The 27,907-nt window shown below is 44.3% G+C and overlaps 1 protein-coding gene across 1 annotated transcript in view; it reads right to left on the bottom strand.

Moving 5' to 3' along the window:
• The window catches only part of SLC12A4 (solute carrier family 12 member 4), a 423,457-nt gene that overhangs the window by 384,960 nt on the left and 10,590 nt on the right, over positions 1-27,907 (bottom strand). The window contains exon 2 of the mRNA XM_073550797.1: positions 17,927-18,021. Coding sequence (XP_073406898.1) covers positions 17,927-18,021 — 95 coding nt within the window. The remainder of the gene's footprint in view (positions 1-17,926; positions 18,022-27,907) is intronic.

Here is a 27,907-nt window from a genome sequence, read left to right as displayed (position 1 = left end):
ACACTCTTCCCCTTAGCAGCTCCCCCTCAAACTCCATGCCGCTAGATGTAGGTTGGAGACTCGTGGATGGTATACTGGACCCTGGGATAGAAGATCCGGGAGCTCGGGGAGAATCCATGGCTGGGACACAGACATCTTCCTCAGCCAAGGAAACCATGACCTCCTGGGCCAGAACGGGGCTATTAAAATAACACTGGCCCTGTCTTCTCGGATTTTTCTTAGCACCATTGGAATCAGATTCAGAGGGGGAAAAGCATATGCTAGGCTGAAGCTCCACCGAACCAGGAAAGCGTCCACCGCATACGGGTTTTCTCTGAGATCCAGAGAGCAGAATAGAGGGAGATGACTGTTCTTTCTGCTGGCGAACAAGTCTATCTCTGGAAGCCCCCACCTGTGTACAATCTGTCCGAAGATGGCCTTTTTTAGTGTCCAGTCTCCCTGATTGAGCCTGTTGCGACTTAAGAAGTCGGCTGTTTTGTTTTCCCTTTATGTGTAAAGCTGTGAGGGATAGGAGGTGCAGCTTGGCGATCTGGAAAATACGATTTGCTACATCCATTATGGGCCTCGACCGGGTTCCCCCCTGGTGGTTAATGTAAGCTACAGTTACCTGGTTGTCTGAGAATAGTCTGACGTGTTCGCCCGGTAAGGACACAAGGAAAGCATTTACCGCCCGCTCTACCACTAGCAATTCTTTAAGGTTAGAGGAGAAACTTCGATCGGTGGGAGGTCTCTCTCACACTCCCTGGACCCAATTATCCCCCATATGGGCCCCCCAACCCGTGGGGCTAGCATCTGTGGTTAGGATTCGGGAGGTTCGGTTAATCCAAGTAACACCTCTACGCAGGTTCGAACTTAGGGACCACCAGTGAAGGGACTGAATAGTGACGTTAGATAAGGTGACTCTAGCATCGAGGCAACTCTCCAGCTGATGGGTGTTGTGTAAGATGTCCCACTGTAGGGTTCTTGTGTGGAGTTGTGCCCAGAGAACTGCTGGGATGCATGCCGTAAGTGAGCCTAAAAGTGACATAGCCCCTCTAAGGGTAACTGATGGATTTTCCATTACCCTACAAATCTGATGCTGGGTTTTCAGAACTTTGGACTCTGGTAACTGACACTCCTGTAAGTCAGAGTCTATGGTAAGGCCAAGAAACTGTTGTATTCTCGTGGGTTGTAGTCGTGATTTTTTAAAGTTAATGATCTAACCGAGATCTTGGAGGCTGGCTATTACTTTCCCTAATTGGGAGGTACAATGAGACTCCGAGTTCCCCACAATCAGGAGATCGTCTAGATAGGGAATTACTAGGATGTTCTGCTCGTGCAGATGGGCCATGACCTCCGCCATTAATTTTGTAAAGACCCGGGGTGCCACTGCCACTCCAAAGGGAAGTGATGTATACTGAAAATGGCTTATCTGTCCCCCCAGTGAGATGGCTACCCTTAGGAATCGCTGATGATCTGTATGTATCGGGACATGATAATAGGCGTCTTTAAGGTCTAGGACTACCATAAAGCACCCACCAAACAGTAGTTTAATCGCCGATTTTACAGACTCCATTTTGAAAGAATAGATTTTAATAAATTTATTAAGGCCTTTAAGATTGATTATGGTGCGGTAAGAGCCATCCGGCTTCTTAACTAGAAAGAGGGGGGAGTAAAACCTCTTACCCCTTTGTAGCTCGGGGACTCTAATCAATACACCTTTCTGGAGAAGGTCGTAGATCTCTGCTTCCGGCGCCTTCTGCTCTGTGGACGAAGAACGGATGGGAGTTAGGACAAACTTGTCACCCGGAGACTGCTGGAACTCAAATCTTAGTCCTGTTCTAATGATGCTCCGAATCCAAGGACTATTGGAGATCCGCAACCAGGCTGGGTAGAAGTACAGCAACCTTCCTCCCACCTGGTCCGACAGTCATTTGGGCTCGTTGCGGTCTCGAGGGGTGTTAAACATATACCCCCTACCTCTTCTCCTGGCATCATATCTGGGTCCTTCTCTGGAAGATCTCCTTCGATCAAACCACCTCCTGTAAGAGCCTCTTCTGAAAGGCGGTCTACCCAAATACTATCGCCTGCCTTCTCCAGCAATTCGTCCAGAACCTGGCCAAACAGGTAAACCCCTTCACATGGGATGCCACATAATTTGGATCTGGCCTGCATATCACCCGGCCAACACTTAAGCCACAAGGCCCTGCGGGCAACATTAGAGAGGGCCGCGGATCTGGCTGCTAATTTCACCGAATCAGAAAGGAAGGCCGCTGCTCCCTGAGCAGTTGAGAGGGAGGAAAGGATGTCTTGTCTTGGGACCATATTTCTAATTTGTTCTTCCAGCTGGTCTAACCACACTGTTAAGGATCTGGCGGTGCATGTGGCCGCAATTGCTGGCCGAAGGGCTCCAGCTGATGTCTCCCAGGTTCCCTTAAGGAACGCGTCCGCCTTCCTATCCAGGGGGTCTTTTAAGCTACCCAGATCCTCAAAAGGAAGGGAAGACTTTTTGCAGGCCTTTGCTATAGCCGCATCCAGTTTTGGGGCTTTATCCCATGATGTAGAATCTGTTTCCTCGAATGGATATCTTCTTTTAAAGGCCGGAGGTAGGGAGCCCTTTCTCTCAGGTTTCTTCCATTCTCTTGTGATAAGAGCACTGACCTTATCTATTAGAGGGAATGACCTTCGATTTTTCCGGTCCAAACCCCGAAATAGAGTCCTGAACTGACTTCTCCGCTGGGGTTACCTCAATTCCCATTGTGGTATTCACTGCCTTTACCAGGTGATTGACCTGCTCCAGTGGGAAACAAGACCGTCCTGATCTGGTATCTGATGACGAGGAAGATGATGGTGAATCTGATTTTAGCTCCTGTGAGTCACTGTCGGAGACTAGAACCGGTGATCTAGGGGATCTTCCCCTGGATTTTGCTGGAGATAGGGATCTAACTGCCCCCTAACTTCCTGCCTGACTATCTCCCTTATACTGGAGAAGTCAGCTGTCTCTTCCGAGACCAGGCGGTTAATACAGGGTCTACAGAGTTTCCTCTCCTGACCGTCCGGGAGGGGGACCCTGCACTCGGCACACTGTCTGTGTTTGCTTTTCCCCGAACACTTTTTCCCCTGGCAGAATAGGAGAGAGGGAACATAAGGGGAACAGATCATCACCCACTGAACTTTCTCGTAGTCCACTTACCCAGGCTTACGACAGTGCAGTACCGAGTTCTGCGGGGGGTCCATCGGAGCCGCCACACTCTTACGGCTCGTGGATTTCTCTGGTCTCGCCTTCTGAGTGGACCTATACTTCTCAGAATGGCTGTTGCTGTTAGATCGCTGCCCTGGTTTCTCGGACGACTGAGGCAGCGTCTCCTCCAGGGGCTCTGGCTGTTCCTGCGACGCCATTATGGGCCAGAAGCAGCTCTCCCACTGCCTGGGCCACTTAAGTAGCCCTGGCACCGCCCCCTCTGGGGCTCACAGGTGCCTTCCATTAGCGCCGAGTCCCATCGTGCGCTCCTGTAGGGGCCGGCGAGACGCGCCCCCCCCACTCCATCAGCACACCGGACGGCGTACGCGCGCTCGCCGCCTCTCCCTCCAGAGGCGAACACCTGTGACGCCAAGGCAGCGGCCTGAGGCGCCCGACCGGCGCGTCACGACCAGCCGCGTCATCAGCGCGCGCCTGCACGCCGTCGGCCGTCCCCTGGAGCGGAAGTGGGCGCCGGCCACGGCGCGGACGCACCCAGGCCTGCGCACCGCCAGATGGAGGGGATAGCGCCCACGCCCCCCCCGGGGGCCAGCGGGGAGAAGAGAGGGAACCCTGTAGTGGACGCTCCCCCTGGAGGTCACCTACAGCCACACCGCCTGCACCGACAGTTGCCCTGCCGTGCGGCGCTTCCACGGCCCTGGTCAGGCCGAGGCAGGGGACCCCCGCTGCCTGAGTCGGCTGCCAGGCCTGGGCCTCCGTGATCCTGGATGATCCTGGATGATCCTTATAATAATAATAATAATCCTTATAAACAGGGAGGAAATGGTTGAGGAGGTAAAAGTGGCTGGAACCCTAGGAGGTAGCGACCATGCTATTTTAGAATTTTGGATAACTAGAGGCGGAAGACCTGTGAAGACTCAGACGTCAAGGTTAGATTTCAGAAAGGCAGATTTTAAGGGATTCAGAAAGATAATTGGAGGGATCCAATGGCTGGATATCCTTAAAGACAAAAATGTCCAGGAAGGATGGGAAATCTTGAAAAATGAAATTCTCAAAGCACAGTTGTTAACAATTCCGAAAAGAGGGAAGAATAGGAAGCATTTAAGGAAACCAGGATGGGTGAACACAGAACTTAAGCACATGCTAAAAAGGAAGAAAAAAATGTTTATAAAATGGAAAGAGGGAGGCATATCTAAAGAAGAATATAATGCTGTCTGCAGAATCTGCAGGGCACAAATCAGATTAGCTAAAGCTGAAAATGAATTGAGGCTTGCAAGAGATGTCAAAAGCAATAATAAAGGATTTTGGGGATATGTCAAAAGTAAAAGAAAAGTCAAAGATGCTATAGGATTTTTACAGGATGAAAATGATGAAATGGTAAGACAGGATGTTGAGAAGGCTGAACTTTTAAATTCCTATTTTGCATCTGTTTTCTCTCAGAAGGGAAATGTAACACCAACTGTTATTCACTGTCCTATTAAGGGAATAGAAGAATCCAGGATATCTATAAACAGAAAGATAGTGAGGAAACACTTAGCTAACCTAAATGAATTCAAGTCTCCAGGTCCAGATGAATTACACCCCAGAGTACTGAAGGAGATAGCAGAAGAAATTTCTGAACCACTCTCCATAATCTTTAAAAATTCTTGGAGAACAGGAGAAGTGCCAGAAGACTGGAGAAGAGCAAATGTTGTTCCTATCTTCAAAAAGGGGAAGAAGGTGGACCCAGGCAACTATAGGCCGGTGAGTCTGACTTCTATACCAGGAAAGATCTTTGAACAAATTATTAAACAACATGTAAGTCAATACCTGGATAAGAATGAAGTGATCAAACAGAGTCAGCATGGGTTTGTAACTAATAAGTCATGTCAGACTAACTTAATTTCCTTCTATGACGGTATCACTGATTGGGTGGATCAAGGAAATGCTGTAGATATAGTATATCTTGACTTCAGCAAAGCATTTGACAAAGTCTCTCATACAATCCTTATTGAAAAAATGACTAAGTATGGAATGGACAAGGCAACTGTTAGGTGGATTCATAGCTGGCTTAGTGATCGGACCCAAAGAGTGGTCGTAAATGGCTGCACATCCAGTTGGAAGAATGTCTCAAGTGGGGTACCACAGGGCTCTGTCCTGGGCCCTGTATTGTTCAACATCTTTATCAACGATTTAGATGAAGGAATTGAGGGTAAACTGATTAAATTTGCTGATGACACAAAGCTAGGAGGGATAGCTAATACTAGAGAAGAGAGAGAGAGGATTCAAAAAGATTTAAATAAACTGGAGAAGTGGGCAGTAACTAACAGAATGGTTTTTAACAGGGAGAAATGCAAAGTACTACATCTGGGCAATAAAAATGAAAAAAGCATATATAGAATGGGAGGAATAGGGCTAAGTGACAGCACATGTGAAAAAGACTTGGGTATACTAATAGATCACAGACTGAATATGAGTCAACAGTGTGATGCAGCAGCAAAAAAGGCAAATGCAGTTCTAGGATGTATTAACAGAAGCATACAGTCTAGATCACGTGAAGTCATTATTTCCCTCTACTCCTCTTTGGTCAGACCTCATCTGGAATATTGTGTCCAGTTTTGGGCACCACATTTTAAAAAAGACATCAACAAACTGGAGCAAGTTCAGAAAAGAGCGACCAGAATGGTGACCGGTCTGCAAACCCTGTCTTATGAGGAAAGGTTGCAGGATTTGGGAATGTTTAGTTTGCAAAAGAGAAGACTGAGAGGAGACTTAATTGCTGTCTACAAATATCTAAAGGGCTGTCACATTGTAGAAGGATCAACTTTATTCTCATTTGCACAAGGAAAGACTAGAAGCAATGGGATGAAACTGAATGGGAGGAGACACAGATTAGATATTAGAAAAAACTTTTTGACAGTTAGAGTGATCAATGAGTGGAACAGGCTGCCACGAGAAGTGGTGAGTTCTCCTTCAATGGAAGTCTTCAAACAGAGGCTGGACAGACATCTGACTGGGATGATTTAGCGAATCCTGCTTTGAGCAGGGGGTTGGACCAGATGGCCCAGGAGGTCCCTTCCAACTCTACGATTCTATGATTCTATGATTCTATCCTTGAGGTATGTCTGCAGGGATCCCCTGTCAGGGACAGGAAACCAACTGAGGCGGGAGAGAGGGCCGCCCTTTTTATGTCTGTAGGTTTCCTGTCCTCGAAGGGCGGATCCCCTCTCTCGTGGTGCTGTCATGGTGACTGAATAAAAATGAACATGAACTTTTCCCCAAAAAAAATGTTAGTTTAGCATCAAGTTTTTCATTTTCACAAGGGTAACAGAAGAAAATGAACCATAGAACCATAGAATTTGTTGTCCGATTTCTCCCGAGTACGCCAATACCACATATGTGAAGGAAAACTCCTGTTTGGGCACATTGCAGGGCTTGGAAGGGAAGGAGCGCCATTTGACTTTTGGAACACAAAATTGGCTTGAATCAATAGCCGACACCGTGTCGCATTTAGAGAGCCCCTGAAGAGGGTAAACAGTGGAAACCCCCCACAAATGACCCCATTTTGGAAACTAGACCCCTCAACAAGAACTTTATCTAGATGTGTGGTGAGCACTATGAACCCCCCTTGGGGCTTCACAGAATTTTATAATATTAAGACATTAAAATAAAAAAAAAAAAAAAAAAAAAACACACTTTTCCAACATAAATGTTGTTTCAGTCCAATTTTTTTTTTAAATTTCAAAATGGTAACAGGAGAAAAAGGGATGCCTAAATTTGTTGTAAAATTTTTCCAAAGTATGAAGGTACCACACATTTGTTGAAAAACACCCCCAGATGACGCTACGGGCAAAACGCGCATCGGGGCGAAGGGGCACTCTCGGTTCACCCACACTTACCACTGACAGCCTTAAAGGGGTTGTCCGGACATTTCACATAATCTCAGTGCATATCTGGGCTGCAGAATGCTGTCAATAATTAATTTACCTTCTGTGGCCAGTTTTCAGGGTTTCCAAGATATCATCTCTTGCTTGTAAGAAAAAGAGGGGGGGGTGTTCTGGCATTGAAATGAGAACTGGTCGTTCCTCCTACTCTACTAAAAACCTACCCTCTATAGCAACAACCCCACCTTCCATAGCAACAGGCCCTCCCCGACCACATGAACAAGCCTATCCCTCCTCACACAGTAACAAATCCTCCCACTCTAGCAGCCTCAGTGCAGAGAAGCAAAACCACCCAGCTGCTCCTCACCCAGACACACGCTGAACCCTGATCTATGGAAAGTGAAACTAGTGAGGAGGAAACGACCAGTTCTCATTTCAATGCCAGAACACCCCCCCCCCCCCTGGACGTTTTTCATAGAAGCTAGAGATGATAATAATAATAAATTTTATTTTTATAGCGCCGACATATTCCGCAGCACTTTACATTTCAGAGGGGATTTGTACAGACAATAGACATTACAGCATAACAATAATCACATACAGTAGATTATAACAAATAACAAGAGGAGTGAGGGCCCTGCTCGCAAGCTTACAGGCTATGAGGAAAGAGGTAGACACGAAAGGTGGGTGGTAACAGTTGCTCTGATTGTATGGACCAGCCATAATGTTAAGTGTGTAACAGTACAGACACAGAGGGCTAATGGATGCATAAAGCATGTGGGAACATGATGCTGGGAACCTGGTTATGGTAAAATTTTTGGCTCTGCCACACAGGGATAGGTTAGGTTAATGTGTTGAGGCGATAGGCCAGTCTGAATAAATGCGTTTTCAGGACACGCTTAAAATTGTGGGGATTGGGGACTAATCGTATTGACCTGGGAAGTGCATTCCAAAGAATTGGCGCGGCGCGTGTAAAGTCTTGGAGACGGGAGTGGGAGGTTCTGACTATTGAGGATACTAACCTCAGGTCATCAGCAGAACGGAGGGCGCGGGTAGGGTGGTATACTGAAACAAGGGAGGAGATGTAGGGTGGTGCTGAGCCATGGAGGGCTTTGTGGGTGAGGGTAATAAGTTTATACTGAATTCTGGAGTGGATGGGTAGCCAGTGTAATGACTGGCACAAGGTAGAGGCATCGGTGGAACGATTGGTGAGGAATATGATCCTGGCTGCAGCATTCAAGACAGATTGGAGAGGGGAGAGTTTGGTAAGAGGGAGACCGATTAGAAGAGAGTTACAATAGTCGAGACGAGAATGAATAAGAGAAACAGTAAGAGTTTTTGCAGAGTCAAAAGTAAGAAAAGGTCGAATTCTAGAAATGTTTTTGAGGTGCAGATGACAAGAGCGAGCCAGTGATCGAATGTGGAGGGCAAAGGAAAGCTCGGAATCAAGTATGACCCCAAGGCATGTTGCTGGGGAGTAATAGTGGAACCACACACAGAAATAGCAATGTCGGGTATAGGTACATTAGTAGCGGGAGGAAACACCAGGAGTTCAGTCTTTGACAGGTTCAGTTTCAGATATAGTGAGGACATGATATTAGACACAGCGTTTAGACAATCGCCAGTGTTTTCTAGAAAGGCTGGCGTGATGTCAGGAGAAGAAGCGTATAATTGGGTGTCATCAGCATAGAGATGGTACTGGAAATCAAATCTACTGATTGTTTGACCAATAGGGGCAGTGTACAAGGAGAAGAGGAGGGGGCCTTGAACCGATCCTTGAGGAACCCCAACAGTAAGGCGAAGGTGAGAGGAGGAGGAACCGGCAAAAGAAACAGTAAAGGAGGGGTCGGAGAGATAGGAGGAGAACCAGGAGAGAACGGTGTCCTTGAGGCCAATGGAATGGAGCATAGTGTGGAGGAGCTGATGATCCACAGTGTCGAATGCTGCAGAGAGATCCAAGAGAATTAGCATGGAGTAATGACCATTTGATTTAGCTGTTAGCAGATCATTAGAGACTTTAGTGAGGGCAGTTTCAGTGGAGTGTAAAGAGCGGAAACCGGATTGGAGAGGGTCGAGAACAGAGTTTTCTGAGAGATAGCGGATAAGACGGGAGTGGACCAGGCGTTCCAGGAGTTTAGAGATGAAGGGAAGATTAGAGACAGGTCTATAGTTAGCGGCACAGTTTTGGTCGAGGGATGGTTTTTTAAGTAGTGGATGTATGATGGCATGCTTAAATGAGGAGGGAAAAATACCAGAAGAGTGAGAGAGGTTAAATATTTTAGTTAGGTGAGGGGTGACAGTAGGGGAAAGGGACTGGAGGAGATGTGACGGAAATGGGTCACTGGTGCAAGTAGTTGGGCGAGAAGATGCAAGGAGCCTGCTTACTTCTTCTTCTATGACTGGTTCAAAATCAGAGAGTGAGTTAGATGCAGTGGGGGAGGGAGGACAGTGCATGGTATGAGGGGATTTGGAGATGATATCTTGGAAACCGAGCAGACTGGCCACAGAAAAGAGAAGAAATTCGAAGTGCACCTGAAGAAACAGAGGAATGGAGACATGTGACCCAGAGAAGCAGGAGGATCAGGAGGCAGTCAGCACCCATACTGCTCAGGAACCAGTACCAGGCTCTCACGCAGGAAAACGATGAAGAAATACATCAGGATAAGACTTTGCCAACAAACAGCAACCTTGTACGCCCTCAGAGTCCTCCTGGATGGAGAAAGAAAAATGTTGTGAAGAAGAAACGGAGAGTGGTGGTCATGGGGGATTCCCTGCTGAGAGGAACAGAGGCCGCTATCTGCAGACCGGATATAACTACAAGAGAAATGTGTTGTCTTCCAGGTGCAAAAATTAAAGATGTGTCTGACAGGATATCAGGACTCTTCAGACCTACAGATGACTACCCATTCCTGCTACTACATGTGGGGACAAATGACACCGCAAGAAACGACCTGGAAATCATCTGCAGAGACTTTGAAGACTTAGGCAAGAAAGTGAAAGAACTGGGAGCGCAGGTGGTCTTCTCTTCCATCCTCCCAGTGGATGGCCATGGAACAAGGAGGTGGAATAAGATTCTGCAGGTGAACAACTGGCTACGTCGATGGTGCCGTCAGCAACGATTTGGATTTCTGGATCACGGAGTGAACTACTTATACGATGGACTTCTTGCTAGAGATGGGGTGCACCTTACGAAGACTGGAAAGCATGTATTTGGAAGTCGCCTTGCTACACTTGTAAGGAGAGCTTTAAACTAGAACAACATGGGAAGGGAAGCAAAAGACCAGAAAAAGCCATACACCTGACAAATGCTATTGAGAACTCTGCTATTAGAAGTGGAAAGGAAGAACAAAGACGAAAGAATCTAATTAATAAAAATATTGGAGAAAGAGAAACCAATCACAAACTAAAATGTTTATATACTAATGTACAAAGCATGGGCAACAAACAAGGAGAATTGGAACTACTAGCACAGGAACAGAAATATGATGTAATTGGAATCACTGAAACTTGGTGGGACAATACACATGATTGGAATACAAGACTAGAAGGATACAACTTATTTGCAAGAAATAGACTTGATAAACGAGGAGGGGGTGTCGCATTGTATGTTCGAAACGCGTATATCTGCACAGAGATTGAAGCTTCAGAGACTGGGAGTTCTGTGGAAACTGTTTGGGTAAGAATACAAGGACAGAACAATGGAAAGGACACCATTGTAGGCATTTACTACAGGCCGCCTGTGCAAGCCGAAGATATAGATGAACTCTTTATGCATCAGATGGCCAAGTTCTCCAAAAAATATGACATAGTTGTCATGGGAGATTTCAACTATCCAGACATTTGTTGGGAAGCTCTCTCAGGCAAAACTAACAGGTCAAGGAAATTCTTATCCTCTCTTGCTGACAACTTTATCTTCCAAAAGGTAAGGGAGAAAACAAGGGGAACTGCTACCTTGGATCTAATCCTTATAAACAGGGAGGAAATGGTTGAGGAGGTAAAAGTGGCTGGGACCCTAGGAGGTAGCGACCATGCTATTTTAGAATTTTGGATTACTAGAGGTGGAAGACCTGTGAAGACTCAGACGTCAAGGTTAGATTTCAGAAAGGCAGATTTTAAGGGATTCAGAAAGAGAATTGGAGGGATCCAATGGCTGGATATCCTTAAAGACAAAAATGTCCAGGAAGGATGGGAAATCTTGAAAAATGAAATTCTCAAAGCACAGTTGTTAACAATTCCGAAAAGAGGGAAGAATAGTAAGCATTTAAGGAAACCAGGATGGATGAACACAGAACTTAAGCACATGCTAAAAAGGAAGAAAAAAATGTTTATAAAATGGAAAGAGGGAGGCATATCTAAAGAAGAATATAATGCTGTCTGCAGAACCTGCAGGGCACAAATCAGATTAGCTAAAGCTGAAAATGAACTGAGGCTTGCAAGAGATGTCAAAAGCAATAATAAAGGATTTTGGGGATATATCAAAAGTAGAAGAAAAGTCAAAGATGCTATAGGATTTTTACAGGATGAAAATGATGAAATGGTAAGACAGGATGTTGAGAAGGCTGAACTTTTAAATTCCTATTTTGCATCTGTTTTCTCTCAGAAAGGAAATGCAACATCAACTGTTATTCACTGTCCTATTAAGGGAATAGAAGAATCCAGGATATCTATAAACAGAAAGATAGTGAGGAAACACTTAGCTAACCTAAATGAATTCAAGTCTCCAGGTCCAGATGAATTACACCCCAGAGTACTGAAGGAGATAGCAGAAGAAATTTTTGAACCCCTCTCCATAATCTTTGAAAATTCTTGGAGAACAGGAGAAGTGCCAGAAGACTGGAGAAGAGCAAATGTTGTTCCTATCTTCAAAAAGGGGAAGAAGGTGGACCCAGGCAACTATAGGCCGGTGAGTCTGACTTCTATACCAGGAAAGATCTTTGAACAAATTATTAAACAACATGTATGTCAATACCTGGATAAGAATGAAGTGATTAAACAGAGTCAGCATGGGTTTCTAACTAATAAGTCATGTCAGACTAACTTAATTTCCTTCTATGACGGTATCACTGATTGGGTGGATCAAGGAAATGCTGTAGATATAGTATATCTTGACTTCAGCAAAGCATTTGACAAAGTCTCTCATACAATCCTTATTGAAAAAATGACTAAGTATGGAATGGACAAGGCAACTGTTAGGTGGATTCATAACTGGCTTAGTGATCGGACCCAAAGAGTGGTCGTAAATGGCTGCACATCCAGTTGGAAGAATGTCTCAAGTGGGGTACCACAGGGCTCTGTCCTGGGCCCTGTATTGTTCAACATCTTTATCAACGATTTAGATGAAGGAATTGAGGGTAAACTGATTAAATTTGCTGATGACACAAAGCTAGGAGGGATAGCTAATACTAGAGAAGAGAGAGAGAGGATTCAAAAAGATTTAAATAAACTGGAGAAGTGGGCAGCAACTAACAGAATGGTTTTTAACAGGGAGAAATGCAAAGTACTACATCTGGGCAATAAAAATGAAAAAAGCATATATAGAATGGGAGGAATAGGGCTAAGTGACAGCACATGTGAAAAAGACTTGGGTATACTAATAGATCACAGACTGAATATGAGTCAACAGTGTGATGCAGCAGCAAAAAAGGCAAATGCAATTCTAGGATGTATCAACAGAAGCATACAGTCTAGATCACGTGAAGTCATTATTTCCCTCTACTCCTCTTTGGTCAGACCTCATCTGGAATATTGTGTCCAGTTTTGGGCACCACATTTTAAAAAAGACATCAACAAACTGGAGCAAGTTCAGAAAAGAGCGACCAGAATGGTGACCGGTCTGCAAACCCTGTCTTATGAGGAAAGGTTGCAGGATTTGGGAATGTTTAGTTTACAAAAGAGAAGACTGAGAGGAGACTTAATAGCTGTCTACAAATATCTAAAGGGCTGTCACATTGTAGAAGGATCAACTTTATTCTCATTTGCACAAGGAAAGACTAGAAGCAATGGGATGAAACTGAATGGGAAGAGACACAGATTAGATATTAGAAAAAACTTTTTGACAGTTAGAGTGATCAATGAGTGGAACAGGCTGCCACGAGAAGTGGCGAGTTCTCCTTCAATGGAAGTCTTCAAACAGAGGCTGGACAGACATCTGACTGGGATGATTTAGCGAATCCTGCTTTGAGCAGGGGGTTGGACCAGATGGCCCAGGAGGTCCCTTCCAACTCTACGATTCTATGATTCAGAAGGTAAATTACTTATTGTCAGCATTCTGAAGCCCAGATATGCACTGAGATTATGTGAAAAGCCCGGACAACCCCTTTAATTCAGGTAAATACCCTCCTAGATACGTCTTTGGCTACACTTTGAAGGGATGGTCACCGTTATAATAGAACCAATAGGGTCTTTCAATTTCTTTGGATAAATTTAGTACCTTCTTTATATTGGCATTTGTTTACTATTTTGGGACCTCTCTATTTATTGTATCTAATTTATTTGTAAGGGTATTATGCTGTCTTATATGGTGTGCATGCATTAAGTCTTTCTAAGATATCTGGTTTTACCATCACTACTTGTTTATATGGGTAAATTAATTTAATTAAATATCTGTTTTGGGTGTTACTCTGGTGCCCCCTTCTGGGTGTTTTTGTGAAAATATGTTCTGTGCCTACATTTTAATTATATTTTAAATAGGTATTAATAAAAAAATAATCTTATTTTGTGGTTCTCGTCATCTGGTCTGGGGTTTACAGACAACTGGGCTCTTTTGTTGTCATATTTGTTGAAAAACGACTACTTGAACGTATGGTAGAGCTGGAAAGGGAAGGAGTGCCATTTTTGCTCCAATAGGTTATGGATACCATGTCACATCTGAAGAGCCCCTGACATGTCAAAACAGCAGAAATCCCCACAGGTGATCACATTTTGTAAACTACACATCTTACGGAATTCATCTAGGGGACCAGGGAGTATGTTTAACCCTCAGGCGACTCACAAACTTGAATAAAAATGGGCTGAGTAAATTAAATATTACTATTTTTTCCCCACTAAAATGCTGCTTTGACCCAAAGTTTGCAATTTTTAAAAGGGGTAACAGGAGAAAACAAACAGTACAATTTGTTATGCAATTTCTCCCGAGTACACCGATACCTTATAAGTGGTCGAAAACTACTTTTGAGGCACAGTGCAAAGCTCAAATGGGAAGGAGCGCAGATTTTGCTGCACTGGTTTCAGAGGGCCATTGACATTGGCAGAGCCCCTGAAGTGCCAGAACAGCAGAACCCACCCATAAGTGACTCAATTTTACAAGCTACACCTCTCAATGATTTCATCTAGGGGTGCAGGGATCATATTGACACCAAAGTGGGTCTCATAATTGTATACCACTGGATAGTGAAGAAAAAAATAATTAAAGTTATACTACAAAAAAAAAATAGTTTTAGCTCCAGATTTTCCAGTGTCACAATGGGAAATGGATAAAAATGGTGCCAAAATGTGGCGTACAATTTCTGCTGAACATAGCAATACCCCATATGTGGCTGTACAGTACTGCTTAGCCACACAGCGAGACTCGAGAGGGACGGAGCGCTATTTCACTCTTGGAGAACAAATTATAGAATAGTTTCCAGACTCCATATACTAAGCCCATAAATGCCAGAAAAGCATAATCTCCCCTCAATTGCCCCCATTTTGGAAATTATCTACAGGTCTAGTGACGATTTTGACTCCATAAGTGTTTTCCAGAAACAAGCAGCAATGGATTTTTTAGAGTGAAAATTGTAAACTGCCATTGTAGTGACCAGTATGCTTTAGTTACCAGTACATTATGCCCAGCTCATGCTTCTGGAGACATGCACCCATAAATTAGGCAGGCTGTCATCACTACAGAAATGCCAAACATGTGGGTTAAGCACACTGGGGCTCAGAGGAGAGGTGGATTTGTGAGTGCAGAATTTGATGCATTTCTTCTAGGGGGGTGAGGAGCCATAGGACGTTTCCAGAGCCTTTGTACTACCAGTAAAGTGGAAGCCCCCTATATTTCCATTAACAGATGAAGGACCTGAGTGGGGGCTTGCTTTTTTTGCGGATTGAGTTGAAGCTTTTGTTGGGAACATTTTACATAACGTTTGGGATTACATTTATCCGGTGCTCTACACTGAGCACTTACTTTGAGGTTTCAATCTTAGGGCTCATACTCACAGGCGAGAAACTCGGACGAGTCTCGCATGTCAATACCTGTCACTACCGCCGGCACTCGGATCAGAGCATTCAGCTGCATATATTTCTATGCAGCTGAGCGCTCCGGCGGCAGTGCAGGTATTGATGTGCGAGACTCGTCTGAGTTTCTTACATGCGAGTATGAGCCCTAAATCTCCGAGTGACATGATTCTGATGAAACCCCCGAGGAATCTATTCCCTATAATAACACAGTAGAGTTACTCTTGAACTCCTAACACAAGATTTGGCCTTCCCAAAACCCTGTCTGATGACAAATGCACATATAGCAGGATGCTGGCGGCCTCCACTAATAAAGGCCTCTTGAACTCTATCTGGCCTCTGTTCAGTGGTGTCCTTTTCAGAGGTGCACAAAACTGGTGGACCGTGCTTTTATGTATGACTAAAAAGACGGACACCACCATATCACAGGTCAGACGGGTCCACAGTGCCTCTATCTGCCTCATTATAGGCAATTTTTCTCCTGGAGCTCTGTCTGAATCACGTGTTTCAGAGACTTACACGGAAATCCCCGAGAAAACGCTCAGCGCAGAACGCAGGATAAATGTGCACCAACCCTTACTGTGATCTTTGTGAGGCAAAATGAACAAGTCAACAGCAGGTGAAACATTGATTTTATGTTTTACGCCGTTCCTCGTGTGGTTATTAGTGATTAGGCGACAAGTTTTTATTGGTACCATTTTTGGGCCACTACATTTTTTGATCGCTTTCTATGCTGATTTTTAGGAGACAGAATGATCAAACACCAGTAATTCAGGAATTGATTTTATAGGGTTTTTTTAATTGCCATTCTGCGTGTGGTAAAATTAATAGGAGCAGCTTTATTCTTCAGGTCGGTGCGATTACAGTGATACCATATGTATATAGTTTTTTTGTGTTCTGGCACTTTTTCATAATAAAAGCTATTTTATAGAAAATTATTTTTGCATCACTTTATTCTTAGAGCTAAAACTTATTATTCCGCTGCTTGAGCTGTATAGCAGCTTGTTTTTTGGGGGATAAGATTACTTCTTCATCGCTACCATTTTTATTTAGATTTGACTTTTTGATCGCATTTTAATCTACTTTTTGTTTGGCTGCATAATGAAAAAGGGAAAGGTTTTTGCTCATTTTTGTTTTTTAAAACAGTGCACTGAAGGAGTTAACAATTGAGACAGTTTTATAGGTTGGCTCGTTCTGGACGCGGCAATACCTTTCTGTTTTTACATAAATATATGTATTTCTTGGTTTAGTATTTTTTCTTTATTTATTTTGTGATTTTTTTTAATAGTTTTAAAACTTTTTTGTACATTTTTTTACTTAATCCCTGTATGGAACTTCAATTTTTATTTGGCTGATCACTGGTCTCCAACAATGCAATACACATGTATTGCATTGTATGAGAGCTGACTGTTTTATACTGTCAGATTGCTTGTTAGACTAGGCTGCTGGGGGGCATCGGAGCAGCGAGTATAGCAGTGGTCTCCCTCTGCTATCTTCTAAATGCCGTGATTGTATCATCTAGCTAGAAGATAGCAAAGTTTTTTCATCATTGGGACCGGATCTAATCAGATCCTGATGATGTCACCTGTCAGCTACCGCTCTGCACAGGAACCACAGCGCTTACAAGACCCTGTGGGTCCTGAGCACTCCAAGACCACCGACTGCTCATAAACGTTGGCGCTGCACAGAGCCCAGCAAGCGCCGACGCTTATGTACAGTGAGCGGTCAGGAAGCGACTAATTATTGTTTTTGATAGTGTACATAAATTAATAAAATAAATTGAAATTGGAAGACTGGTGGTAGCTCTACGCATGGCAACTGGGGCCATCGGAGACACAGATTATTGTACAAGAACTAATGTTAATTGGAACGCAGGATGCGTTCCAGCGGACCAGAAGTGACACGCTAAAGGCGCATATGCCAGAACCATGCGACAGTGAGCACATGGCACAGAATGACTGCAGACTTCTCGGACATCGGACAACCCCTTTAAACAGGGTCATTTTCTATAGACACCTTTCATTTTATGAGGTTGGAGGTCTAGTGACACATACATATTTGTCAATGTGTAAGGGAGAGTCCTGAATGGAATGTTACCTACTTTGGCTTTAAATATGAACATTTATGATGGTAACGAGTAGCATTTTTAACGCTAATTCTTAGCATCTTACCTTTTCAGTCTATTAGCGATACAAGTGTGCGGCTTATGATTTGTTCAAAGAAACCAGTTTTGTTTTATTTCAACTAAAACTATGACCTTAATCAGCACCTGTGCTGCAGTCCATCTATGGTTATATGACCCCTGACGCCTCCTGTATACCCCACAAAACAACTTTGAAGTTCTCCTGTGCTGCATGTTAATCCTGTCCGTCTGGTCCGATGGGCGAGGTTTCTGCGGACTCCATCCCTCCTTCCGGCTGCCGTTCGCAGTCATCCTGCTGTAACTGATGTGGGGGACGCCTCCTGCATCATACACATAACTGGGCGAATTCTCCAGCGCAAAAAAAAAAAAAAAAAATCACTGTCTCGCAACTGCGCACTATGCTCTGCCCTACTGTGGGCGGAGGACAAATCATAGCAGCGCAAGCGCTCTTGACACAGGACAAAACTGGTGACCGGTTCCTTTTAAGTAGGCGAATCGTAATATGTAGTGCAATTTACACTGTCTCACCTCAAACAAGGCTAGGTTCCGGTCGTAGAACTCACTGCTTCCGTGCGGCTCAGAGCTCTTGAGAAATGGACTATTCTCTCGGACACTCCCATGACCTGTGTTAAAAAACAAACAAATCAACAAAGGTTTAATAAAAGAATTTAGCGTACACTGAGCAACATAAAAATATATATTACTTGTATGATGCTAAAAAAAAAAAAAAAAGAAGAAATATGTAGAAAAAGAAAAAAAAAGTTAAGAAAGTTATGTTAGATTTGTTTTCAACCTGCAAACAGCCGCACTTCAGACCCTTAAAGAAGCGTTTGCCCTCCAGCGACATACACCATCCTATTTGTTCCTTCAGATTCTGGTCACATCCTAGAAGTAGCTGATACCATTGGTAAGTATTGAGGTTATATATAACTAAAGGAACAGTCTCCTCCTCTCACTTGATTCTGATGTGTGTGCGCGTGCGTGTGTGTGTGCGCTTCTTCAGCAAATCCTTAGAATTTCTTTAGGTTTTATCTTGACCATATAACAATGCCAGAAGCAAACACACGCTGCCCCAATATCATATCCACCCTTTATCAATGGTTATTGTTTATGGCTTGTATAAGGTTAACATGTTGACAAGTTTATCAGATTCCCCATTTCCACAGACTTGCAGTGAAGTTCTTTTGCAGCGGCCTGTCCCATTCCATTATATATTTAATCCCTTTCTGCATTAGGATAAATATCCTGGAAAGGGGTCCACAAGTGTGGAGGGTGCGCGGAGCCGAAGCCACAAGCCGTAGAGCGGCTTTGGCTGTTAACCATTTAGATACCACCATTGGTTTCTGACAGCTGCATTTAAATGGAGCAGTTGCAGCTACCTTAACCCAGCGGCTCCCTGCTCTGGTTATTAATGGGTTACCATGGCAGGTGTGGCTTTAGGCCTCTTTCACACATCAGTTTTTTGCCTTCAGGCGCGATCCGGCTTTTTTTGGAAAAAACGGATCCGGCAAAATGCAATGCCGGATCCGTTTTTTCCCCATTGACTTGCATTAGCGCCGGATCGCGCCGGATGGCATTGCGTTTCATCCGTTTTTTGCCGGATCCGGCAACTTGTCTCATTCCGGCGTCTTGAAAAAACGTCTACTGTAATGTTTTTTGTCTCCGGCGAAAAAGCCGGAAGCGCCGGATCCGGCGCTTCCAGCTTTTTGCTACAATGAAAGTCTATGGGCGCCGGAATGCGCCGGATCCAGAAAAAGACGGATCCAGCAACCGGATCCGGTTTTTTTAAGTCTGCGCATGCTCAGATCCAATTGGCCAGCCGCCAGGAACAGAGACGGATCCAGCAAAAAAACGGATCCGTTTCTACAGTTCTCCAAAATTTATGCCGGATCCGTTTTTTCTAAAAAAAGCCGGATCCTGCCTGACGGCAAAAAACTGATGTGTGAAAGTAGCCTAACTGCAGAGCTGTGTGCCATTGTGATGAACACTTCGGCTTCCATCGCACAGGCAGCCAGCCAGTGAGGGGGAAGGGGCAGTACAGCTGAGTAGACCGCACTATCTGGACACAGCTGCAGCAGTGTTTGTAATGACACAAAGCGCAAGAAGAGAGAGATCACTTTGTATATCTATCTAGATATACATACACATGCTGAACAAAAAATATAAAATGTGCTTAACCCAAATATCTAAGACTTGTTCTATGTACAAAGCTTTTTTTCCTCTCAAATATTGTTCACAAGTTTGTCTAAATCTAAGGCTGAGTTCACACGTGGCTTTTTTTTGCGTTTCCGCGGCGGTTTTAACCGCGCTATTTTGCCGCAAAACCGCGAAAATAAGCATCCCATGCATTCCTATGGGATTCTGCAATGCTGTGCTAATGCTGCGGTTTTTACCGCGGCGGAATCGCTTCGCGGTAAAAACCGCAGCATGCTCATAAATTTTGCGGAATCGCGGCGATCCCGCACTCATAGGAATGCATTGTTCCGCTTACTTCCCGCATGTGGCTGTGCACACCATGCGAAAAGTAAGCAGAACATTTGCGGATGGAGAGGAGACTGTAAAAAAAATAGAATTTAAAATAAAAAATATTGTTATCCTCACCTTCCGACGTCCCGCGCAGCCTTCCCGCCTCTCTCCACGCTCTCGTTCCCAGTAATCCTTTGCGAAAATGCCAGCGATGGCGTCCGTTCTCACGGGATCGCGAAGTCTCGCGGTCATTCGCGCGACATCATTGCGAATCACCGCGATCCCGCGAGAATGTGCATCATCGCGGGCATTTTCGCAAAGGATTACTGGGAACGGCTGGGCGGGACGTCGGAAGGTAAGAATAACACCATTTTTTATTTTTTTTTTACAATTTATCTTTTACTACTGATGCTGAATAGGCGGCCTCAGTAGTAAAAAGTTGGTCACACTCATCAAACACTGTTTGATGAGTGTGACCAACCTGTCAATCAGTTCTCCAAGCGATGCTACAGATCGCTTGGAAAACGCTAGCATTTTGCAAGCTAATTACGCTTGCGAAATGCTATTTTTTCCGCGGGAAAATCGCAGGAATTTAAAATGCGATTTTCCCGCGGAATGGAATTCCGGAATTCTCGCGGTAATTTCCGCAAGAGTTCCGGTACGTGTGCACATAGCCTAAGGGTGGTTTCACATGTCCTGATATTTCCGGTACTGGAAAAACCGGTACCGGAGATATCAGTGTCCGTGTGTCCATATGTGTAGTACGTGTGGCACACGTCTAGCATCCATGTGCCGCATCAGGACCACAAGGACGGCCGCCGCGGAAGAGCATTACAGTAAACGCTGTTCCCCGGGCAGCTGGTGCTGAAGCGAGCTTTCATTCATTCTCTCCTGCTCTGCCGCGATCAGTGTGAGCAGAGAATGAATGAATGTGAAACTGAACTCCTGTGACCTCTGTACCGTGGGAGAATGGAAGTGATGAGGTCACTGGGACAGAGCTTGAACTGCAGTGAGCTCATCACTTGCATTTTCCCACGGTACTGAGGTCACAGGAGTTCAGGCCGGCAGCGAGCGCAGGCTCAGACATCACCGCTAGTTAGTTAGCCTGCACCCGCTGCTTCACATTCATTCCCCAGTAGTTTACAGCCAGAGCGGTCGCATGAGTCACGTCATCTGGAGATTTTGGTGGAAATTTACTGATGTTAGTGTTTAGACTAGAGCGCAGGACAAATGTGATCCAAAATGTTCCCAGAAAAAAAAAAGTTTCAACTTCCACAAAAAAAACAAAAAAAAAACAAAACACAACAACAACAACAACAACAACAACAACAACATCTTCCCACTCAGGTCTATTATCTGGCAATGAAAATATTGGGGGTTCATACATCACTGGTAGCCACATTTAGTGCCCACATTTTTGGCATTTCTGTAGTGACGAGAGCCCTCCTAATTTACAGGTGCGTGTCTCCAGAAGCATGAGCTGGGCAGAATGTACTGGTGACTACAATGGCATCCACTGCTACTTGTTTTTGGAAAACACAAAGTCAAAGTCGTCATTACACCTGTACGTAAATTACCAGAGGGGCTCGATTTCCAAATTGAGGCAACTCGAGGAGGGGTTTTGTTCTTCTGAAACTTAGGGGTTTTGCATATGAAGTCCACAAACTATTCTAGAAAATATGTGCTCCAAGAGTCCAATAGAGCTCCCACCCTCTCGAGTTTTGCCATGTGGCTAAGCAGCCACATATGGGGTATGGCCACGTTCAGAAGAAATTGTGGGACAAATTCTGGTGCCATGTTTACCCATTTCCTAGTGGGAAAATGTAAAACCTGGGGCTAAAACTAAATTTGAATGGTAAAAATTGAATCATTTTTTCTTCACTGCCCAATGGTATAAAATTCAGTGACACACCTGTCGTGTCAATATGATCACTGCACCCTTAGACCTCCTTCACATATCGTGTTTCAGGCACGTGTGGCATCAGTTATTTTTCCAAGAGTGGGAGAAGAGGGTGGCATTGACAATCCAACACAATGGGCAGCACTTTGAACACGTTTTATAAGTGGTCATAAACTTGTAAATAACTCATGAAAGAATAAAGTTACATTAAAACCAAGCACACTATTGTTGTTCTTGTGAAATTCTCAATTTTTATGTGTCACATGACCCCCTTCTCATTGAAAAAAAAGTTAGATGCAAAATGGGCAACTTAAAAATGGCCGCCATGGTCACCACCCATCTTGAAGTTTCCCCGCTCCCATATACTAATGTGCCACAAACAGGAAGTTGATATCACCAACCATTCCCATTTTATTTAGGTGGATCCATTTAAATGGCAAACCCTGTATACTGTATATTTCATTATTTTATTTGGTAATATAAATTTAATCAGAAAAAAAGATCTCTAAAAATTGCGGCGGTGGCGCCTGCACAGTAGCATCAATTAAAGATCCGATTGATGCTACTGCGCAGCTCGTGCCATCTTAGTGGAGTAAAAACATTATATTCAGTATGTAAGATAGAGGGCAGGTCCATGAGGGATCGGTGACCTGTCATAAGCTATACAGATGAATAAGTAAGCAGAGCACCACATGAAGCCCCCCACAGGCCGTCCCAGAGCACGAGCATATCATTAACTCAAAACTGAAAATACAGAGTAAACAAGAACCACAAGACAGATTTCATCACCAGGTATCATTGTAATCAGTATAATGGGGCCGACCTGACTGTAGGTTACTCAGCACAATCCTGCTGACAGGTTAACTTTAATCCTAGTAACATCTTACCAAAAAAAAAATATATATATGTTTCAAATATTACGCTGATATAATGTAGGCATGTGGTAGATTTTATTTATTAAACATTTTGTGTGCTATAACTCTATGGTTTAAAAGGAAAAAAAATTAAAGCTTTTCATGAATAAACGCAAAAAATAGCAATTTAAAATGTATCACTAACAAAGTACAATGCGGCACCAAGAAACAATCTTAGAATTACTGGGATACACTGAAGTGTTCCAATGTTTTTACTATTACTATTTGGCCTGGTCAGGAAGGAGAAATTAGGTTAGTGGGTGAAGGGGTTAAGGCATGATGTGCCAACAAGAGAAACCTCAGCATCAAAAATGCAATAAAAGACGCATGTGAAAAAAATGCAGACAAAACCGCAATGAAAAACTGCAAGTAACCACTTTAAATAATAGTGCAGGAATTGCTGCACTATCAACATCGCACCAGATTCATAGTGAGAAGGTAGCCCAATGGGGTTATCAAGGACTTCAGGATTGTGTCTCATGGGGCTGACATGCCTGTAGGTTTTTAGCCACATAACAAAAAAATATGTAAGTCCCAGAAACCACTATAACACAACCACCGACCATAACCCCACATAATAATGCCCTTTGCTGTGCCACACAATAACCAACGGTGTTGTATAAAAATAATAAAACGTTTATTAACCTCACCCAAATCGCACAATTACTGGAGAGAGGCTTCTTCCTATGACGTGGCCTGGTACAGGTGGCACAGTGCAGCGATGTCATTATGTCACCTGCACCAAGACAGCAATCACCTGGTACTCCATACAGCTGTCTTGTAGGGTTTAGGGACACAGTTACCTACAGGTTTCCACTATATCTGCACCGTGGACCTTGGCGATGGAGAATCTAGGCAGTTAGCTAGCTCGCTCTCCTTACCCGCCATCGGCTCCCTGCTCCACCAGATCATAGTAACTTAGTTTTGAAGGCTGAAGGAAGACCTTATGTCCATCTAGTTCAGCCTATTTTTAGTGCAGCTGTTCTGCATTGTTGATCCTGGGGAAGGCAAAAAACCCACAGAGTAGAAGCCAATTTTCTCCATAGGGGAAAAAATTCCTTCCCCTAAGCTGGGTCAACCATCTACCTATAATATTATGTTATTCGTAACCTTCTATACTGTTACTCACAAGAAAAGCATCCATTCCTTTCTTAAACTCATTCAATGAGTTGGCTATCACCACTTCCTCAGGAAGAGAATTCCAGAGTCTCACTGCTCTTACCGTGAAGAACCCTCTTCTATGCTGGGGCAGAAATTGTCTTTCCTCCAAACGAAGAGAATGCCCCCTTGTTCTTGTCACAGTCCTTGGTATAAACAGTTCATTGGAGAGATCTCTGTATTGCCCTCTGATATACTTGTACATATATATTAAGTCTCCCCTAAGTCTTCTCTTTTCTAGAGTAAATAGACCTAATTTTGATAACTTTTCTAGGTATTGTAGTGAACCAACTCCATTTATCATTTTAGTAGCCCGCCTTTGAACCCTTTCAAGTTCAGTAATGTCTTTCTTGAGCACCGGCGTCCAAAATTGCACACAATACTCCAAGTGTGGTCTGACGAGTGATTTGTACAGAGGGAGAATTATGTTTTCATCTCGTGTCCCCAGACCTCTTCTAATGCATCCCATGACCCTATTTGCTTTGGTGACAGCTGCCTGACACTGGGCACTGCAATTTAGCTACTGACTAAGATGCCTAAGTCTTTTTCCATGTCTGATTTCCCCAGCAGTTTCCCATTTAGTAAGTAATTGTAGCATCGGTTTCTCCTTCCCATGTGCATAACCTTACACTTAGGCTGGTTTCACATTCGCGCTTTTTAAGCGCACGCACGGCCGGGGGTAGCTCCGCCCCCGAGCCGGCTCTCTGCCCGGCGTGCCCGCCCCTTCCTTGTAGCGCCGCCTCCTAGCGCACAGCGGCGCCTGCGATCGGCGCACCCTATCTTTAGCATAGGGTGCGCAGATCGTGCGCAGGCCGTGCGCTAGTTGCGCTTTGACCTGCGCTGCGCACTATTGACGGTGCGCCGTGCGCGCCAAAATCAAACTTTTCGGATTTTGGCGCGCACGGCGCACCGTCAAAAGTGCGCAGGTCAAAGCGCAACTAGCGCACGGCCTGCGCACGATCTGCGCACCCTATGCTAAAGATAGGGTGCGCCGATCGCAGGCGCCGCTGTGCGCTAGGAGGCGGCGCTACAAGGAAGGGGCGGGCACGCCGGGCAGAGAGCCGGCTCGGGGGCGGAGCTACCCCCGGCCGTGCGTGCGCTTAAAAAGCGCGAATGTGAAACCAGCCTTATCTGTGTTAAACCTCATTTGCCATTTTTCAGCCCAATTCTCCAATTTAATCAAATCTGTCTGTAGTTGCAAACTGTCCTCCTTTGTGTTAACTATCTTACATAGTTTTGTATCATCTGCAAATACTGATATTTTACTGTGTAAGCCATCCAGTAGATCATTAATAAATATATTAAATAGTAGGGGGCCCAATACAGAACCCTGTGGTACCCCACTAGTAACCCTGGTCCAATCTGAGTATGCCCCATTAATAACCACTCTTTGTTTTCTATCACTTAGGCTAGTTTCACACTAGCGCTTTGGAGCGCAGCGACGGCCTGCGCACGGCCGCCGCTAAGCCCCGCTCCTGCCGCGCCTCCGCCGGTGGCTCCGCCTACCGGCGCATGACGCTGCATGCGTCCCCTATCTTTATCACTGGGGGCGCAGGCCGTGCGCAGTATGCGTTTGGCGGCGCATGCGCCTTTTTGACGGTGCGCTGGGCGCAACCAAACCGCAGCAGGTTGCGTTTGGCGCAGGTCGGCGCACCGTCAAAAGGACGCATGCGCCGCACAACGCATACTGCGCACGGCCTGCGCCCCCAGTGAAAGATAGGGGACGCAGGACGCATGCAGCGCCATGAGCCGGTAGGCCGAGCTACTGGCGGAGGCGCGGCAGGGGGCGGGGCTTAGCGGCGGCCGTGCGCAGGCCATCGCTGCGCTCCAAAGCGCTAGTGTGAAACTAGCCTAAGCCAGCTACCTACCCATCTACACACATTTTCCCCTAGCCCAAGCTTTCTCATCTTACTTACCAATCTTTTATGTGGGACAGTGTCAAATGCTTTAGAGAAGTCGAGATAAATGACATCCAATGATTCTCCTTGGTCCATTTGAGAACTTACATCCTCATAGAAGCTGATCAGGTCAGTTTGACAGGAGTGATCCTTCATAAATCCATGTTGATATGGAGTTAAACATTTATTAACATTGAGACATTCCATAATGGTATCCCTTAGAAACCCTTCAAAAATTTTACCCACAACAGATGTTAAGCTTACCGGTCTATAGTTTCCAGGTTCCCTTTTACACCCCTTTTTTAATATTGGTACCACATCTGCTTGCCGCCAATCAAAAGGAACAGACCCTGTTTCTATAGAGTCTTTAAATATAAGGAATAGAGGCCTGTCTATCACATTACTTAACTCCCTTAATACCCGAGGGTGAATGCCATCAGGGCCTGGTGATTTGTCAATTTTAATCTTACTAAGACGGTTCTGCACTTCTTCCTGGGTTAGGCAGGTAATACTTAATGGGGAGTTTACATTATCACTCTGCATTTCCCCTGGCAAATCCTTTTCCTGTGTGAACACTTGTTGAGAAAAAAGTATTTAAAACATTTGCTTTTCCCACATCGCTCTCTATGATTTCACCCTCATTGTTCTTTAAAGGGCCGACACCATCAATTTTAATCTTTTTACTGTTTATATAATTAAAGAATAGTTTGGGCTTTGTTTTACTTTCTTTAGCAATGAGTCTCTCAGTTTCCACTTTTGCTAAATGTATTCGTTTTTTACAGATTTTATTTTTTTCTCTATAACTTTTTAATGCTTCTTCATTGCTTTCTTGTTTTAGCTTCTTAAATGCCTTGTTCTTGTTCTTTATTGCCCTTTTTACATCCTTATTTAGCCACATTGGTGTTCTCCTGTTCCTAGCCCTTTTATTTCTGTACGGTATGGCTAGCTAAATATTTCCCATTTATTTTCTGTGCTCCTATTTTGAGGACATTGTCCCAATCAATTCGGCGAAGGTCCTCTCTAAGCTGATTAAACTTTGCTTTCCTGAAATTCAGCGTTTTTGTAACCCCGTTCCAGGGCACCTTACTGAAGGACAAGTGGAATTGTATTATATTGTGGTCACTGTTCCCTAGGTGCCCATCGACTCGTACTTCTGTTATTCTATCTGGCCTGTTGCTTAACCCCTTCACCCCCAAGGGTGGTTTGCACGTTCATGACCGGGCCAATTTTTACAATTCTGACCACTGTACCTTTATGAGGTCATAACTCTGGAACGCTTCCATGGATCCCGGTGATTCTGACATTGTTTTCTCGTGACATATTGTACTTCATGTTAGTGGTAAAATTTCATTCAAATAACTTGCGTTTATTTGTGAGAAAAACGGAAATTTGGCGAAAATTTTGCAATTTTCCAACTTTGAATTTTTTTGCCCTTAAATCACAGAGATACGGCACACAAAAAACTTGATAAGTAACATTTCCCACATGTTTACTTTACATCAGCACAATTTTGGAACCAAAATTTTTTTTTGTTAGGAAGTTATAAGGGTTAAAAGTTGACCAGCGATTTCTCATTTTTACAACACACCATTTTATTTTTAGGACCACATCACATTTGAAGCCACTTTGAGGGGTCTATTTGATAGAAAATACCCAAAAGTGACACCATTCTAAAAACTGCACCCCTTAAAGTGCTCAAAACCACATTCAAGAAGTTTATTAACCCTTTAGGTGCGTCACAGGAATTTTTTTGAATATTTAAAAAAAAATGAACATCTAACTTTTTAAAAAAAAAAAAAAATACTTCAGGTTCAATTTTTTTTATTTTACCAAGGGTAACAGGAGAAATTGAACTGCAAAAGTTATTGTGCAATTTGTCCTGAGTACGCAGATACCTGATATGTGGGGGGGAACGACTGTTTCGGCGCATGGCAGAGCTCAGAATGGAAGGAGCGCCGTTTGACTTTTTCAATGCAAAATTGGCTGGAATTCAGATCGGACGCCATGTCACGTTTGGAGAGTCCCTGATGTACCTAAACAGTGGAAACCCCCTACAAGTGACCCCATTTTGGAAACTAGACCCCCCAAGGAACTTATCTAGATATGTGGTGAGAACTTTGAACCCACAAGGGCTTTACAGAAGTTTATAACGTACAGCGGTACAATTAAAAAA

Source organism: Dendrobates tinctorius, unplaced genomic scaffold, assembly GCF_039654945.1.
Source record: "Dendrobates tinctorius isolate UK_male_01 unplaced genomic scaffold, ASM3965494v1 ptg000170l, whole genome shotgun sequence".
Lineage (NCBI taxonomy): Eukaryota > Metazoa > Chordata > Amphibia > Anura > Dendrobatidae > Dendrobates > Dendrobates tinctorius.
The sequence above is the reverse complement of the archived record's forward strand: the minus strand, read 5'-3'. Positions and strand labels throughout refer to the sequence as shown.